This window comes from Zootoca vivipara, chromosome 4 (genome assembly GCF_965207765.1).
Source record: "Zootoca vivipara chromosome 4, rZooViv2.hap1.1, whole genome shotgun sequence".
Classification (NCBI taxonomy): domain Eukaryota; kingdom Metazoa; phylum Chordata; class Lepidosauria; order Squamata; family Lacertidae; genus Zootoca; species Zootoca vivipara.
The window spans coordinates 59,489,638-59,508,019 of NC_142587.1; the positions used below are offsets into that span (position 1 = coordinate 59,489,638).

At 36.9% G+C, this 18,382-nt stretch overlaps 1 protein-coding gene across 5 annotated transcripts in view; it reads right to left on the reverse strand.

The window, feature by feature from the left end:
* ROBO1 (roundabout guidance receptor 1) overlaps positions 1-18,382 on the reverse strand; it is a 577,709-nt gene that overhangs the window by 100,411 nt on the left and 458,916 nt on the right. For all 5 annotated transcript variants that reach the window (XM_088667991.1, XM_088667990.1, XM_088667989.1 and 2 more), the window contains one exon: positions 8,364-8,521. In XM_088667991.1, the coding sequence (XP_088524117.1) occupies positions 8,364-8,521 (158 nt within the window). The remainder of the gene's footprint in view (positions 1-8,363; positions 8,522-18,382) is intronic.

Below are 18,382 nucleotides of genomic sequence, written 5' to 3' on the forward strand. Positions count from 1 at the left end.
CAGTTGCAAATAAAACCACTTCAGCTTGGTTACCCAAACCCTGAAACCGTATAAATTGTGACAGAAAGTATCTAGTTTTTTGCCTAGTGCTGCAAAGCAGTTTTGGAAGAAGTCCAACATCTTGTATGTCGGTTCGGTGCTTTTGCACATGCTTGCTATCTGTACTTGGCACAATCCTGAAAAGAGGTAATTGCAACTGTGTTCAGTGGAGGAAACCAAAGACCTGAAACAAATATTATTTTTGAAGTTCTGTGCTTTGAATTACATTTTTCATAGGAACAGAAGTCGTATAGGAACTTCAGAAATGCAAAGCTATCCATAGCGGAATGCGAAATAAGCAAAATGTGAAATGACTAGACTGAAAGAAAATAAAATGTATCAAAGAAATCTAAACAAGAATACACTAATCATTCACATCTGTTTCCAAGCTCCACCCAAGAGAACCTCTTTTCCCCTAAAATATTGTATAACTCCCCTCCCCGCTTTGAGAGAATGCAATGAATGAAAAGTCATCATACAGACCGAGAGGTATTTTTAATACAGTTTTATTATGTCCCTTGTAGTTTACAGATGCAAAAAGACACAGCTTAGCTACAAATATATCTAGCTAGGTAGACTATTTTCTACCCCACCATTCTGGTGCCCATCCACCACCCAGGGAAGCCTTGAACGATTTAAAATCACAATAAAAACATTAAACAATTAAAACACATACATTACACAACCCAATAATCAATTAAAAGCCACAGCAACAAAGATAATCAGTAAATACAACTTTAATAGTCTAAGCCAGGCTTCCTCAACCTCGGCCCTCCAGATGTTTTTGGCCTACAACTCCCATGATCCCTAGCTAGCAGGACCTGTGGTCAGGGATGATGGGAATTGTAGTCTCAAAACACCTGGAGGGCCGAGGTTGAAGAAGCCTGGTCTAAGCCTCTTAGAATAAAAATGTTAGTATCTCAAACAAATTATAAATAACAGAATGTGGTCCTTCCTATCAGCCAAGATCAGACCCTCATCGGAGATGAACAGCACAATCATTTTGCAGTAAGTCCCAATATGTTCAATGAAGTTTATTCCCTAGAAAGTATGTTTAGGATAGACCACTTTAGCTATGAAGAGTGGCTGAAATTCAAGAGGACTGGGGCAGAATTTTTGGCAAAAGATAAGCTAGTCTTTAGTGGGTTGGGGGCTCTGTCAGATTAATTTCGTAAACAGGCATCCTACAAAGTTTTATGAGGATGCTGCCTATTACCTTAATCACTCTTCACATAAATATTTAAAATACGGTGCTTGTGCACCGTAAAAGGGGCACAGCTTTAAATATTCTGCCACTGGCTATATACAGCCCCAACTCTGGAAGGAAACTTCTACTCCCTAAAAGCCCACAAGGTAACTACTGAAATAGATTGCCTGAGGCTGCAAAGCCATTCAGTTTAAGCAATCTCAAATGGAGAAAAAAATTGGGGCTGCAACTTTCATCATTCCATTAAGGTTTTCCAGCTGTTTGAGGGAAGAACTGCATGACAGATGCTACCCTATTCTGCTGGCCTGGACACCAGCTCGGCTCTGGGATATGACCTAGGGCGGGGGAAGAGTGCTTCCAGGGAGAGACTGCTCTTTGTCAAGCGCAAGAATGTCACTGGCAGTGGTGGTGTTTCTCCTGTTCTACACAGCCAGAAACTACATTGACAGAACTCTGTAACTGCAATGTAAGAACTGTAACTTGTGCTTGAACTTGCTTTTCCCTCTTCCCTGCCACGTCCTTTTCCTCATATGTCATGTACCCTGTTTCTCCGAAAAAAGACGAAGCCATAAAATAAGCCATAGCAGGATTTTAAAGCATTCAAGGAATATAAGCCATACCCCGAAAATAAGACATAGTGATAGGCGCAGCAGCATTGCCAGCTGCGGCAGGAGGAGGAGGAAAAAATAAGACATCCCCTGATAATAAGCCATAGTGGTTTTTTGTTGTTGTTTGTTTGAGGAAAAATAAATATAAGACGGTGTCTTATTTTTGGAGAAACATGGTATTTAGATTGTGCATGTCTCAGTACTGATGTTTGAAAGATACTCAGAACCTAAATGGTGGGGTATGAATGAAATGAAAAATACCAGGATTAATAGCCATTCCTCAAACTATTTCTAACAACCAAAATCATTTTCTTTCTTTTAACAATTCAATTTTGAATCTAGATCAAAATTGAATCTTGCTAGATCAAAAATCTAGCAAGAATGCCCAAAAATTCAAAAATCTAGCAAGAATGCCCAGGTAGGTAGTTGTGTTGGTCTGACGCAGTCAAAATAAAAAATTTGTGTGTATGCACACGAAAGCTCATACCTACGACAAACTTGGTTGGTCTCTAAGGTGCTACTGGAAGGATTTTTTATTTTTATTTCAAATATTTTCAGTTTCCAGTCTGATGGCAGTTTCAAAACTGTTGTTTTAAGTAATACATATCTGCTCCATTTGTTCCATTTAGGACAAAAGACAACAGAAATTTGTACAGAACATTAATAAATGTAGTTTCCCAAATTTAGCAGATTAATTCCAATTTATTTCAATGACAAATCATGTTACATCATATATCTGAACAAAATAAATATTTGGTTGAATGCATTTAAGAATAGTACAGGATAATTTTTGTTGCTTTCTCAAACTTCAATTATTTTAAAAGTCTGAAAAATTTATAGTGTTTATCTAAATATTCATACCGCAATGGTGTTCCAGCTGAATATCATTTCTAGTTGGCCAACTCACTCATACATATAATGTGATTTTCAGCTCCCATAGGCTGTGATATTACAGATACAATGAATATTTGTCAATTTTGTTGCATGAATATTCATACCAGATGTATTCCAAATAAGCCAATAGGTTAACAGTTATTATGGATCCATGAAAGGGAAACATTACTTGTGCCCAATATTTCACAATTTATTTCATAGAATAAGGATGAGAAAAATACCTGGATATGAAGCACAATAGCAAACAGCAAAAAGGAATAAAGAGGTGGAAAAGTCTGGAACACTACTAAATATTAATCCATTTTTTAAAAAATTCCCCCACCAAAGAAAGGATGAGTGCACAGAACGCCCACCTTTTAAAACACAACTATGTGAGATCTGCCTGCCTTTAAATGTGATATGTTATCACATTTGGCTGTAAACACTTCACAATCCCAGTCTCACAAAAATATGTATCTGTTCGTGTGTATCAAACATGCCATGACAGTTAGGAACTGGATCTATTTGGAAATAGTACATACCTAATTTCTGTAAATACCTAATAAAGAGTTGTTAAAATTTGTAGTTGTAGTTGTTCATGTATCTGTGGATGCAAATTCTAATAACTATAAAAGACCCCTTATGATGAATTTGTCTAGATCCCCTCAGCTCCTCTGTGACAATGAACAACTAAACCAATGGCAAAAGGAGACACCTTTGCCTACAAAGTTCCAATGTGGCAGTGGGAAAGATCATCTAATGATATCAATAAAGACTGTAAAAGAAGAGAGAACAGAGGTATAAGGAGATGGGAAGCACATGAAAAGGAAACTGGGAGCATCTTGGATGCGACAAAATGCAAATGTTCTACTGAAAGAGAAGATGCACAAATTTTTCCTTTGCCTGTGGAATTCAAACATCATTCATGAATGTAGATGTTCCCCCAGCCAATGTTACCCAGGACAAGGTAAGCTCATTGGAAAATGGCCTGCCTTTTTGTGGTGCCATTCTCATGGAAAAAATACCGATAATCATAATAATTATGAATTATCCAACCTCCTGCAATGCAGGAATCTTAAATAGATAATACATAAAAGACGGCCATCAAGCTCTTAGTCTGCCACTTGAATTATGTGCTCTAGGACCTTTCCTGCTGTCAATGTCAAGCTCACTGGTCAGCAGTTACCTGCATCTTCTTTTCCCCCCTTTTCGAAGATGGGGGCAACATTTGCCCACCTCCAGTCCACAGGGACCACCCCTGTTCTCCAAGAATTGTCTAAGATTATAGACAGAGGCTCTGAGATTACATCTGCAATTTCCTTTAATAGACTTGAGTGGAGCTCATCAGGCCCTGGAGATTTGAATTCATTTAAAGTAGCTAAGTGTTCCCTTACAACCTCTTTTCCTGTCTTGGGCTGCAGCTCCTCCTTTGCATTGATAACTCTGTTATCACCAGGTTGGGTGCTGCTTTCTATGTGGATGTGAATTATTTGATGTTACCATCTCTCATAAGGTATAAAGTGACTCTTGGGAACTTTGCACTGCTAGCTAACTAGGGAAGACGTGAGCATTTTGTTCGCCAAAGTGTGCAGAGTCTAATAAATTAATAAATTATTTCAGTTTTGCCACATGATTTAAAAAGAAGCTGCAGTCTCTTAGCTATCTGAGTTAAAGCAATCTCCTTTAACATACTGTAGACAAATTTATTTCCACCCAAAGATTAAACTATTGTATAGTATAATTATAGTAACTTTTTCCCTGAATAACCTGGACAAAAAGACTAAGATATCCATAAGGGGTCCAGTATGTCTGAACTCAATACAGTTAAAAACCCAAAGTTGACAATGTTTACGAAAGAGAGAGTACACAATATAATATGCTGATAAATTTTTGAAAATGTACCTAAAAGAAACACTGAGGGGTTAAACCTATTGCATCTAGACAAAGCCAACTCATAGTTTTTAATCTCCTGTTTGACCCTCTATCACAGCAATTCATCTTTCAAAGAGAATGTACCCTCCTTGGGATGGAGATTAATTTGGTGCTAGTTTCTTCTTTCATCTATTACAGATAGATCTTTTTTGGCTGATATACATAATGACTTTTTCAATTTCTTTTACCCTTTGTCATCTAACTACTTAAGATGTTTCACTTTGAAATGAAGAAAAATAGAACTTTAAAAACTCTACAGGAAGACTGAATTGTGTCTTGGAGTAATTTACTACTGCTACCAATACGGAAACAAATAATTGCTGATTGAACAAAAACTTTGAATGTCATTCTTTCCACAGTGCAATTGTACAGTAATTTTCCAGCTCATTTTCAATATTGTTTTCCCAAAGAAAATTGTGTCCATAAACTTAATTTGGCAATACATACAAAACATTCCAAATTCCTGATGTGCTGTTTAGGGGATCAAGCAAAATAGAAATAGAGCTATAACTTATCTGAACCATTCAAAATCTGAGCTATACATGCAACTGAGACAAACAATTCCATGCTTTTAAAAGCCAAGAATCACAGAGATTTTTAAAAATTACTTATCAAGGATTTCTTTTTAAAATGAGCATGAAATATAGACGGCAAAGAAGTGAAGAAATGGAAAACAAGAGTTATTGCAAAAGGGGCAAAATTGGATTCACAGTATTTAACTCAGCTTCCTAGGCCAAACCCTTCATTCTTGGAAGCCAATTGAAAGTAATTTCTTTGTATCTTGATGCTTTTAATGTATGTGTAAATTAATGGTGCAGTTAATTAACATCTCAATTAAATGTGTTTTTAAAAGAATGTAGATGTTCATGGAACATACTGGAAAATAGGATATGGTTCTTTCTAATACTGATTCTGACTCCTCGGTTTTCACACCCTTAGTTGATAAAATAGGAGGAGACTATATTAACATGTGGGAACTGCAGTACTTAAGCTTTATATTAACAAGAAAGTTTAGTAAATAATTGAAGGAAAATGTTGAAGCTGCTTAAAATTCCTATATTTATTAACACCCACCCAAATCTTACGCATGTTTTCTCATAAGCAAGTCCCACTATGTTTAGGGCTTGAACTTGCTTTGCAGTATCACATATCCATCTTTGGATATGTCTCTTCAAGTTCCCTCCATCATTATCTGCTGTTTGCTTCTTGTTTCCACAAAAGTCCTGCTGGGAGTTTTAGATCATCAGCCCATCACATAGATCCCTTAGTATTTTGAAATTGTAATGTTTCCATACTAACACTGCTTTATTTAGATAAATTCTAATCTTAGATAAATTCTAATAGTGCTTACTTCCTAATAAAGTAATGTCAGATTTTAGCTCAGGTTTGCCTATTCTCAACAGCTCCTTGATGATACAAAATTGTGTCACCATTCCAGTTACATTAATAAAAAACCATCCTGCTTTCGTTGGGGCAGGGGAAGTTAACTCACAAAGGACTGGTAAGACATTTTGCTGCCTAAGGAGACGAACAAGATATCCCCAACCCATTCCACAGACAGAAGTTGACTGAACTGGCAGACACATTTGGAAAGAGGCTGATTATATGTTTCAAATGTTTACATGGTAATGCTAGAAGTCTCTCTTGAAAAATGCTTCAGTGAGCTGAAATGCTTAGCTTTAAAGGAGAACAACATATTGAGGACACCTGGTGGAATGAAGGGAACTGGTGTAACACTCATCTTTGAATACAAACTATAGTAAGGGTGGGGAGCCTGTGGCCTTCTCATCATGCCTAATCATTGACCAGGCTGGCTGGGATTGAAGGATTCATAGAATTGTAGATTTGGAAGGGACCACAAGGATAATCTATTTCAACCCCCTGCAATGTAGAAATATTTTCACCAACATGGGTCTTGAACCCACAACCTTGATTTTAAGAGTCTCTTGCTCTACTGACTGAGCTATCATTAGAGAAATCCGGAGGACCACTCTATTGGAAAAACAGAGGCTTTGGCTAGACTCTAGATGAAATTATTGTGGGAAAACAATGGCGGCTGCTTCCAGATGATAACTCTGGCACCTTTAGTAAATTTTGAGATAGGGATTGATTACTTAATAAAAGGCCTCTTACCTACATCATCTCCAAGCTCATAATAGTTAGTTGATGGTCTTTGATTTAAAATTTCAATGTGTTATTATATTGACACTATTGTAAACCACTTTGTTTTTTTATAATATAGCGGTGCATATTTTTATAAATAAGTAAATGTTTAGATACAGCATGCAAATTATCTCACAGACATGTGTCCCAATATAAATGTCAGTTTTCCAAAACAGAAGTCATATACAGTACATGGAAGGTACATGAGAATCGCATGAAAATCAGTTATCATACCATGATGAGTTATATATGACAAGTACCCTGTGCATAGCTCTCAAAGATGTAAGAAAGCAAACATGCCATATGTCTCCTTGTATTTAAATCTTACTGAAGAGCAGAATTATAATGCAAATATCTTTCATGCACCCAATTTATAGGAGCACCTGTTTTTCCCTTATAATGAACAGTCTTGCATTAAACGACTAGAGGAAGATCTGTTCCAGTCAAATCTATTAATTAATTTCTCATTCTTTGTTCATCATGGCTGTTTCCAGCAAACTGTTAAACTGGCTATGCTTACAGCAGAATGGAGTGGGATTTAAGTTCTGAAATGGCAGAACAGATAATGCTACTTTAGAATACAACAGAAGGGACATACCGTATTTTTTAAAAAAACATTTTCCCTTGCACAATACACTTCCCCTTGCACAGCAAGAACATGATACACATCCCTCCTGATGAACTGGGTATTTCTTAGCAGACACCTTTTTTTAATGCATTAAAAATATTTGTACACCTTCAGTCTAAAATGATACAGTCCACTCTACTAATTTTATTTAATGGTCCTGCTTCTCATTACTTTTTTTTGCTAACTTTTCTTATCACTAACCTGTTAGTTGGCAAAACTTTTAAAAAGGCAAATGGGTTTGTTTCATTGTAACACTGCAAAATCAAGTTCAGGAGAGCACCTTTTTAAAGTTCAAAACTCTACCGCAAGGTCAAAACCCTGCATGCTTAGTTTTTTCTTTTCTTTCTGCAACAGATTTGCTGCAGCTATTTTATGTATCACTGTGAATGGAAAAAATTAACTACAGGAACTTAAGAGTTGAGCCTGTCCATAACTGGCCGTATCGATTTAAAGGAACAAGAAACATCCCTGTGAAGAATTAACAAATTGCATGTTGGATCTAGACTTCCAGTGAGTGTAGTTCAACTCATGTGGCACTGGAGGAAGAGATTATTTTTCTGACTTCTCCTTCCCCCACAGCACTCTGTGTTCCCTGAAAACTGTTCTGATGGTGCTGGGAGATGCAGGAGATAAAACTGGCAAAAAAAAAAAATACCCCCTTCTGTTTTGTCCTAGAAGAGTTTACACTGCATTGCAGTTCATTCCATAATATGGATGCTACACTATGTATACTTGTTTTCTCTAGATATACTTGCAGGAACAGGGGAAACCTCCAAAATCAGAGTTCCTGCAACATCAGGTGCATAACAGCAGATACCCTAAGTATTTGTATGCATGCTCCACTTGCCCCATTATAATGTGCACAGGCAAGTGTGAGATTCTATTTATAGCTTTTGTTCTTTTACAAACTTACTGTAATTCTTTCATCTTTGTCATCCAGGGGGGACCCATCTTTCTTCCATGAAATCGTAGGCTCAGGATGGCCTCTTGGAGGTTGGCATTCCATCACAGCTGGTTCACCTACTGCTACCATGACATCAGAAGGGTTTTGCCTGAAGTCATCACGCAGTACTGAAAAAAGCAGAGATAAGGGAAGTAAAATCAAAATGAGAATCAGTGATATGGAAGCAGCATTAAACATCAAGGACTCTGAATGAGGAGGGACATGGGTGGCGTTCTGGGTTAAAGTGCAAGTAGATAAATAGGTACCGCTCTGGCGAAAAGGTAAACGGTGTTTCCGTGCGCTGCTCTGGTTTGCCAGAAGCGGCTTAGTCATGCTGGCCACATGACCTGGAAGCTCCCTCAGCCAATAAAGCGAGATGAGCACCGCAACTCCAGAGTCGTCCGCAACTGGACCTAACGGTCAGGGGTCCCTTTACCTTTACCTTTACTCTGAATGAGAAGAATCATTTTGTTAAAGAGGGCAATGCAAGGTTGAACTACAGATACTTCCGCAGCTCCTTCCTGAGGGTTTATTTCCAGGACATGAAGAATAATACATATTTGATTGATACATTATTATTTAAACTCCTTAATTTATTTTATTTTTAAAACATGTAAATATCACCTGTCATGTGAAACACATCAAGGCGTACCAAAATAAAGACAACAAAACAGTGCAGGTATACAGTATTCTAAAAAGATGGGAATAAGGGATAACTATTAGACATACAGGGGGGGGGACATACGGGGCAAGAAAGCCCCTCACAGGCTTTTCCAAATTTCGGAAAATAGTGCTATGACAATAGTAGAAAGAGAAATAAACCAAATTTTGCAAACTAAAGTTAATAGGGACACTATTATTTTATGTTTTATATCTTTACTGTGGCTTTCCAGCCTCTTATCTTCTGCAGTTCCAATATTGGATGTGAAAAGCTGACAAAGACAGACACAGACACCCCAAGAGAAAAGCATGCCAGGTCACAAATGATTCTTTAGCCTGCAAAGGTAAGTGGCCCCTCGCAACTTGGGACTACACCAGAGGAAAGGCAGAATTAGCATTGGAACATATGAACTCTTTTTCACCATTCTCCAAATACCTCCTTCCTTGAAATCCACAATAAATGGAATGCACAACCAAATGCTGACTATTTTAGGTATTTTATTGCATATATATATATATATATATATATATATATATATATATATAGTGATTCCTTCCTTAAGGAATCCCAAAGATCCAATTCTGATATATCCAAAGTGTGTGCATGCACACACACACACACACACACACACACACACACACACATTCAGAGTATGTTCCACTACTGATACAAAAAAGAAAGAGACTCATTCTTCTCTGTTTCATAGAGCACATGGATTCCTGGCATGATGACCATTTAAATACTCTCAACAAGTAATCGATTTTACAAGATGCAAATGTGTAAAACTCAACAAATTTCATTGTGCTAAATTCCACATATGCTTTGTTTTATAAGAACAGCATTCCTCAAGCTTGGGTCCCCATATGCTGAGCTACAAGTCCCATCATCTCCGACCATTGGCCAAGTTAGCTGGGAATAAGGAGTGTTGTAATCCAACAGCATCTGGGGATCTAAGGTTGAATAACACTATTAGAAGGCAGACTTAAGTGTTACCCACCATCTATGTCTGAAGAGTTTATTACTACAACTCTCTGAATAGAGTATCCCTCCAAAAGCTGACTACAAAAAAATGCAAGGTGCAATGAGACTTCTGTAAAATGTACTCCTGTCAGTAGCTTGTTTTATTAGACTACAAAAAAATAAAACCAGCAACGTAATACTGGTATTTACTGCATTAAAATGTGCTCTTAAATCATTTCAGTGTAGTTTGGAGTCAGGAACAGAGCTGTACGTAAGGACAGTCTTATTAAGATTATATCAGAAGTTTAAAGTGAAGATGTATTTTGAAAGCATCTTACCATAAAGTTTTTTTTAAAAAAAATCTAATTAAATCTTTTTACAAATCTCAAGGGCCTTTCATGTCTGGGGAAGCTCATAAAACCTAAGATGAAAACTCCTCAAAAATCTGCTTGGATATATATATATTTTTAGCACCTTTGAAGCAAAGAATTTCAATACCAGCTTAATAAAAGCAAATTACTTGAGTAATTTTTATACTTGTTAGGATAAAGTCTATTTTACAAGTGTATTACCTTGTCTGTAAACTGAGAACATTTTACCAGTTAACCAGCCTTAAGAGGACATCAAAGGACTTGGAATAGATAAAGCAATCCCCCCCCCACACACATTTACTATTAATTATTTTGGATCTAACATTACATAATGAAAAGTTAACAGAATGTAATCCACTAGAGATTACTCCAAAATAGCAGTCGTGGAATTATTTCTACACTGTAAAAGAGATACATAGTTTGGGATTGCCTCAGGCCCTGGCAATCAAACATCAAGCTATAAATTTAAAGATTGCTTCTCTTGCTGAAAAAGCAATCTTCTTCCCTGTTCTTTATACATTGAGTCTCAAAAGTAATCTGAGCATGCATTTCCTTTTGAAAATGTATTAGTAGCATACTTCATAATCCAGTACAGTATGTTCCTTTAGTTATCCAAGGCTAAATTTTCAGCATGTGTCTCTCATTTGGTAAATGAAAAATTGTTTGGAAAGCAAGAAACTAAAATATGAAAAAACAAGCGTGCCCTACGACAGACTATTTCAGTCTGAAGTGCTCCTGCTTAGAGCTCCAGCCAGTAAGTCCTATTTCAGTTAAATCAGACAAATTATAGCTGGAAAAAGTAGAGATGGAGAATTTCCTTGCATTGCCAAAACAGCTAATTTCAATCCATTGTCTTCCATTGGCAAATCTTTAAGAGGCCACCTACACTTAAGTTTTTAAGTCTAAAATGTATGACATTTTTAAAAACAGCTCTTACTGACGGCATTGGGAGTTACCATAGCTCCATGATCCCACACCACAATAAATTATGAAGTTAGAATCAGATGTGACATTATGTAGTTCACAATAAAAAAATTCATTGTGCATTATGGTTGCTAGAATGGAAACAGATAGTTTGAAATTACATTAAAACATCCATTGAAGATTTAAACACCAATGATTATAAGCAACAACCTCACAAAATCCAGGCGCAGAATGCTGAGATGTACTTGACTATTAACAACTCAACCTAATATAATGTGTGTTCAAAACTGTTGGGCCACAGGATCAATTCCACCCGCTGACAGATGCCATCTGGACCCCCTGCCTCTAGCCCTCTTTACCCCCTCCCTCCCCTGTTTTTATAACAGCTCTGAGGCAGGGATGAGAGTGAGCGAACAAACCCTACTGTCATACCTCAACCTCATTAGCATTCCCATGCCTTCACCAGCAGAAAGATACAAAGGAAGGTAGACAGACTGCACAAGGCTAATGACATAAAGCTACATGCTGCAATCTCAATTGCAGTTCTTACTGTTCTCCCTGGAGGAAAGATGTGAAACAAGAAAAAAGAAATCCTTCTTTCACTGATCTACAGTCATTGTCAGCCAGCCAACATCTTATTGGTCAAGTACGGCTATGTCCTATGAGGCACCAAATACTGGTGCCCAAAAAAGTAGCATTTCCTAACTTGTGCTTGGCTCTGCTCCTGAGTCATTGGATTATTTTCCTTACTCTGAGATCTAATATTGGGAATCAAAAGGTCCTTGCAACATTTGATTAATTTGGCCTCAACATTCATACTTCTGGCTGTGACATTTTCCTATCAAAATGTTTCTACCAAAGTTCTCATTATTATCACAAGTGATAATACCACTGTATTTCTTGTCCCCTTTCTACTACAATCTGAGATCAATTCATTTTGGACAGCTGCTGTGAGCAGAATTGAGAAATGATGCCATCGTAGAAGAAATTAACAGGCGCAAAAATAAATTTTGAATTACTTTCTCAACTCATATAGCCTATAAACCTTATGTTTTTTTAAAAAAGCTCATTCTCCACTGTGGTACTGTATCTAACTTAACTACAACAATTTAATTTTTAAAGTTTAAATTGTGCCATGTAAAATGTTGACATAGAAAAATCATTGCTTTCTTTAATGCAAGTAACTTTTGATGGCTGCCTGGGAGAACTTCAGTTCTATGCTCTTCTATGACTATCATTATAAGATTCTGTACGATTTAGAGGAAATTGGTCAAAATTTTAATCAATTGATGGAGATAGATACCCACAATTGCAAAGCAATGCATTTTCTGTAAATATTTTATTTTATAAAAATATATATACCACTATTTCATAAAATATATCAAAACCATTTGCAACAAAAGTACATAAAACCATAAAGTTAAAACCATATAAAAAGACTGAAATCAGACATCCATTAACCATTGTGGAAAGATGTATTCTTAGTTGGCTGCATAGGCCTGGAAGAATAGAAACGTTTTCAGCCAGTATTTAAAGGTTGAAGCAGAATGCAGAAATATAAGAGAGTAAGAAAGGGCAAAAGCAAAAAGCAAATCCAACATTAGATATAAAAGAAAACACGGTGATCAGTCAGGGTAGTCAATCTTGTCAACATTCCTCCCCAAAAACCAGGATAAAATATAATAAATGAATAGTACAAGTTAGTTTACAGTGCTGTATTAAAAATAAGCAATACAACACTATTAAAATGTATACAGGGCAGTATTCAATGGAATATTTGTGCAATCCAAGGATTCTAGGTATCCTCCTTCTCCTCAACCTGTCCCATTCCCAAATCTGCTTTGGAGGATTAGGGGGAACCCCCAGAGCAGGTATTGGAGGGGGGGTCATAGGGGGAGATGTTCAATTGATGGGACATTGAATACAACTCTCAGTTTAGAAATCCGGGTATCCTCTCATTTAGAGAGATATTTTTACTTAAAGAAAGTACTTTATTTAAAAAGTAAAAATGAACGAATAAAAAATAATAATACCGCATATTCCGAAGTATAAGACGACTGGACGTATAAGACGACCCCCAACTTTTCCAGTTAATATATAGAGTTTGGGATATACTCGCCGTATAAGAAATACGACCCGGCGTACAAGACGACCCCCGACTTTTTAGAAGATTTTCCTGGGTTAAAAAGTAGTCTTATACGCAGGAATATACTGTAAGTAACTATGGAATCTACAGTATTTACTACTGTAATGAGATAAACAAAATTATGACCAACATTCAAATACACTAAAGATCTTCTGACTACAAACATGTGTGGCCAAAAGAAGTACTGATTTGAGTCCTGCTGAAAGACCACAGAGCAATCTCATTTCATCATTTCCATTGACAATGGAGCAGAACACACAAAGAACATATAAATGAGGTGGTAGATGCAAGAAACACAACGGGGGATACTGTAATAGTTTGAAATTACAGTTCAAAAGAAGTTTTGAACAGCCAAAGAAATATTTTACAGGGAGCTTGCTGCCTCCGCCCCCCCCCCCCCCAGGTACACAGATCTATTCAATTCCAGCTTACAGAATGAGACCATTCACTGAACCAAGGAAAATATATTGTCTGTTTTTCAAAATAAATATACAGCTAAATGATGCAAAGCATAAATTATGTCTGTATGCAGCATTCAGTAGCATAGGACAGCTCCAATAAAGGCAGAGTGATCAAAATATTGAATATGATTGCACTATTTCAAAATACTATCTGGAATATTGATTCCAGGTGGCCCACATCTATCGCAGTATAGATGGTGATATCAAAAGAAATCATGCAAGGAGGAAGTTGCAGCCCAAGATAGGAAAAGAGGTGGTAAGGGAACACCTAGCTACTTTGAATTCAAATCTCCAGGGGCTGATGAGCTGCACCCAAGCATACTAATGGAGCTTGCATATGCAATCTCAAAGCCTTTATATAATCTTTGAGAATTCTTGAACAGAGGATGTCCCTGCAGACTGCAGACGGAAAAATATTGTCCCCATCATTGAAAAAGGGGGGGGAGAAGATCAACCCGTGAGCTGGACATCAATATCAGGAAATGTGGTAGAACAGATAATTAAATGTGTTAAGTATTGTTAACCATTTCTTATTGTCTTTTTATCCATTTCTGTGAAATTCTTACAATAAATAAAAATTTGCATATTTATTCTTATATGAAAGGATGAAATTATGTACTGCGTAGGACAGAAATAAATTTAAATTTTATCTAATGCTTTGTACATTTTTTTTGGTAGAATATTTTCTATTTGTTTCAAATATCATAACAGATACACTATTGTACATCAGCAACCCATTGTAGCATTCAAGCATTTTGGATAAAGTCCCACAGGAGATTATCATTTTTATCCTATTTTTTGCTTGTACCGATGAAATAAAATCAGCCGATAGATTTATTCACTACTTGCTTAGATGATAAAATTATTGCAGCCTGCTTCTTACTTTCTATTGCCATTTGTTTCCTTTATAGATGGCAAAATGACCAAAATTCTATTTATATTATCAATAAAAAACCCCAAATCTTATGATGGAAAGTCAAATCATTCTTAATCGGTAATAGACAAATCCAGTCGTCAACAGAAGCAACTGAATGTTTATGTGTACATATCATGAAAGCATAGATCGCATTAAAGTATCTGGAGATTTAATTAAAAGAAAGATGAAGCATTTTAATGAGAAGCACCACTGCAATAAACAATGGAAATGCACATTATTCCCTAATAGTATAAATAATTTAAGAATTCTACAATGGAAATTAATCTACATATCATGTAACACATACAACTATGCCTGTTCCAACTGAATAACGAGCTAAGAAGAAACTCAGGTAGACAATAAAAAATTAGACTGAATAAGAAAGGCAGAGGGGAAAAGGCAAACTGGACTATTAATACTCTTCTGGACTGGAAGATTGGAAATGCTAATACTGTAATAAGTAATTAAATGTTAGACACTAATTTTTCTTATTAATTAATGGGAGAAATATCAGTGCGAAAGCTCTATTTCATCCAGCACTACCAATGTGAAAACACTATTTTACAGCACCATCCTATACATACCTATTCAGAAACAGTCCCTATTAAATTCAAGGTGATTTATTCCCAGGTAATGGGCATAGCAGGGGTGTGAAACCCACAGCCCTCAGTTTCACACTATGCTGCTTCCTATACCCCCAGGAATCTCACATTAGTTCAGGCACTTGATTGCATAGCTGGTAACTGATGTAGCTGCAGCTGCCACTAATGCAAAGACAAAGTAAATCAACAGAGACTAGCCATTGCATGTGTGAGCTCAGAGAGACCTAGTCACAGAGCTTGCTGGGTAGAGGTCCAGAGCGTTCCTTGCTATTACACTAGGCATCATTCTCTGTTGTTTGGACTCACACATTTCCCTGTTGTTCTTTTTTCCAGTATCTCCTGGTGGTGGTGGCTAGATTGCAGCTGGAAGGTATCGTATCAAGAAATGAAGAAAATTTTAATTGGACAAAATAAGTCTGCTGCTACTTCTTGGACTGAAAAATGGCATTGTGGTGATAAGAGTAAAGAGATCAGTGGATGAATTGGGTGTTGGAAGAGTAATCAGGAAAATTAAACACATATGTATGGAGACAAGGGCAGCAGGTGCAAAATAAAAGCAAGTAAATGAATAGAGTGGTCAGGGACAGCAGAGTTACAAAATAACTGATGAAATGCATGGAAGTGGGGTGAGATGAATGAGTGAAAAACAACTAGTGGAGCATGTTGGAAACGCACTCCTCAAGACTTACACCTGCTACTGACATTTGTGCAACTGGATGAGTGGTGTGAAAGAATATATGCATGTGTGTAAAAGACAATGTGAATGGGAAAAGATTGCCAGAAAGAGTGGGGCAGAAAGGGAGTGTTGTTATAGGTCACCTAGACCAGGCTTCTTCAAGCTCAGTCCTCCAGATGCTTTGAGACTACAATTCCCATCATCCCTGACCACTGGTCCTGCTAGCTAGGGATCATGGGAGTTGTAGGCCAAAAACATCTGGAGGGCTGAGGTTGAGGAAGCCTGACCTAGACCACTTCTACTGAGTGACTGTAGTCCTCAACTTCAAAAAGGCTGCCCATACCTGGTGTACAGGATTGCAGCCTTATTTTTTTCAATAACTGTTCTTAGCAGCCTAGCCATTTGTATCTCTACATTCTGATAAGGTAGTATTTTTACAAACAGCATGAAGTAAAAAAGATTAGCTGCCATAGGAGTTTTTCTTTCCATGCCTATTTCCACAACCTTGTTCCCAAGATGAGATCTCAAAAACCTAGTTCAAAGAGAAAATATATCCATGGTAACTTAACCTTTCCTTTGAAACTGAAGCTCTACATTCAGTATCATCTAGCAAGACAAATTACATGTTATTCAAGTGAATTATTATTATTTAAATCTGAGTTACCATGGAGAGAGAGAAATGAAAAGGTGAAACATGTTTATTTCTAACCACTAACATCAACAAAGTTATCACCAGGATGTTATAGATAGAAACCTTACCATTCTAATATGTAAATATTAACATCTGCTACTTTGTTCTTGGAGAACAATACAAATGAGTTGCAATAGATGGTATCCAATTTTGTAGTTAAGAGTCATAATGTATCTCTCAATATTTGTTAAAGATTATTTAATTTTTAAAACACAGCCCTATTCACTTATGTGAAGAAGGCCAACTGAATTCAACAGGGCTTACTTCAGCCTTAGTGGCCTTTAAGACACCTACTTAAATTTAAGGCATCAACTATCCTGTCAAAATACCTACATCAAAATGTCTCTGCATGTGAGAATCCATTACTTCTTGGGGAAGGCAAAGCTCTTCCTTGAACATTATTTTTATTTTTATTATACGCTGCCTTTTCCCCTGATAGGCGCCAAGGCGGTTTACCGGGGGGTGGGGGGAGAACTGCTAAAAACACAGATAATAATTTTAAAACAATTAAACATTAATAAAAGTAAACTATATACATATTTAAAATCTATATGATATTTTGATGCAGGGAATGCAGAAACTATTGATTCCCCCATGAACATTATGATGTGGTACACGAGATTTCTGCTTCAAAAAGGGGCCTAATCTAATATCTCTATTAAAGAAAGCTGCTTGGTATTCAAGGTGATGTAAAGTACAGAAAACAACTGAGGAAAGATAAGCAGCAACCACATATTAGATATCTACTCTATCCCATTATATCCCCATTCGTAACTACCATTTCTCCAATCTACCTCTTGCTCAGCTATCCAAAGGTTCTTTGTTCTCCAACACAACTCTATTCATTTTCTCTTGTGCTGTCCAATGCATGGAACACTGTCCTAGAATATGCACATGCAAGCCCCCCATCCTGTCTCCCCATGGGAATCTAGCCACAAACCAATTTTTCCCTGAAGTCCTTTAATTCTCATTCTCAGTTGTAATCAAGTTTACTTAAGAAGTTTAAGTGAAGCTTCATTTGCTTATTTCTGTTCCTTGCTATCCTCATCTCTCTCTCCCTCCCCTAGTCTTCCGCAAAGTCAGTTTTACACCATAAACTCCCTTGGGGCCAGGATCCTATTTGTTTTCTTTGCAAAACTATTTAAAGTACACTGTACACTGTCAGCTGTGTATTAACGATAACAATAATTGGATGGAAATTAACTGCACTAGGGACATCTCTAAAAACGGAAACATGAAGAACACTGGAATATTAAATTTAATGGATTGAGGTCAGAATATTCAGTGGGCCTATTTCCTGTGATTCCGTTCCTAAAAGGCACAATATTAAAAGCTAAGACATTAAAATTTGGTCTAATCTAGACTGATATGATAGACTGAGCCCTGGTTGACCATTCTGAAGTTGGGGGTTGTAGTCCAATAGCTTTTTCCTGACATTAAAATATAGCATGGATGATTTATTGAAGCAATGCGAAGTCCATTCCCATTTTATTAATGTGATTCCTAGCTTTGAATGGATCCTTAAGCCTATTTCTTCCAAACTCTTGCAGTTGGGACGTAGGGGGCTGTTGGCAAAGCACA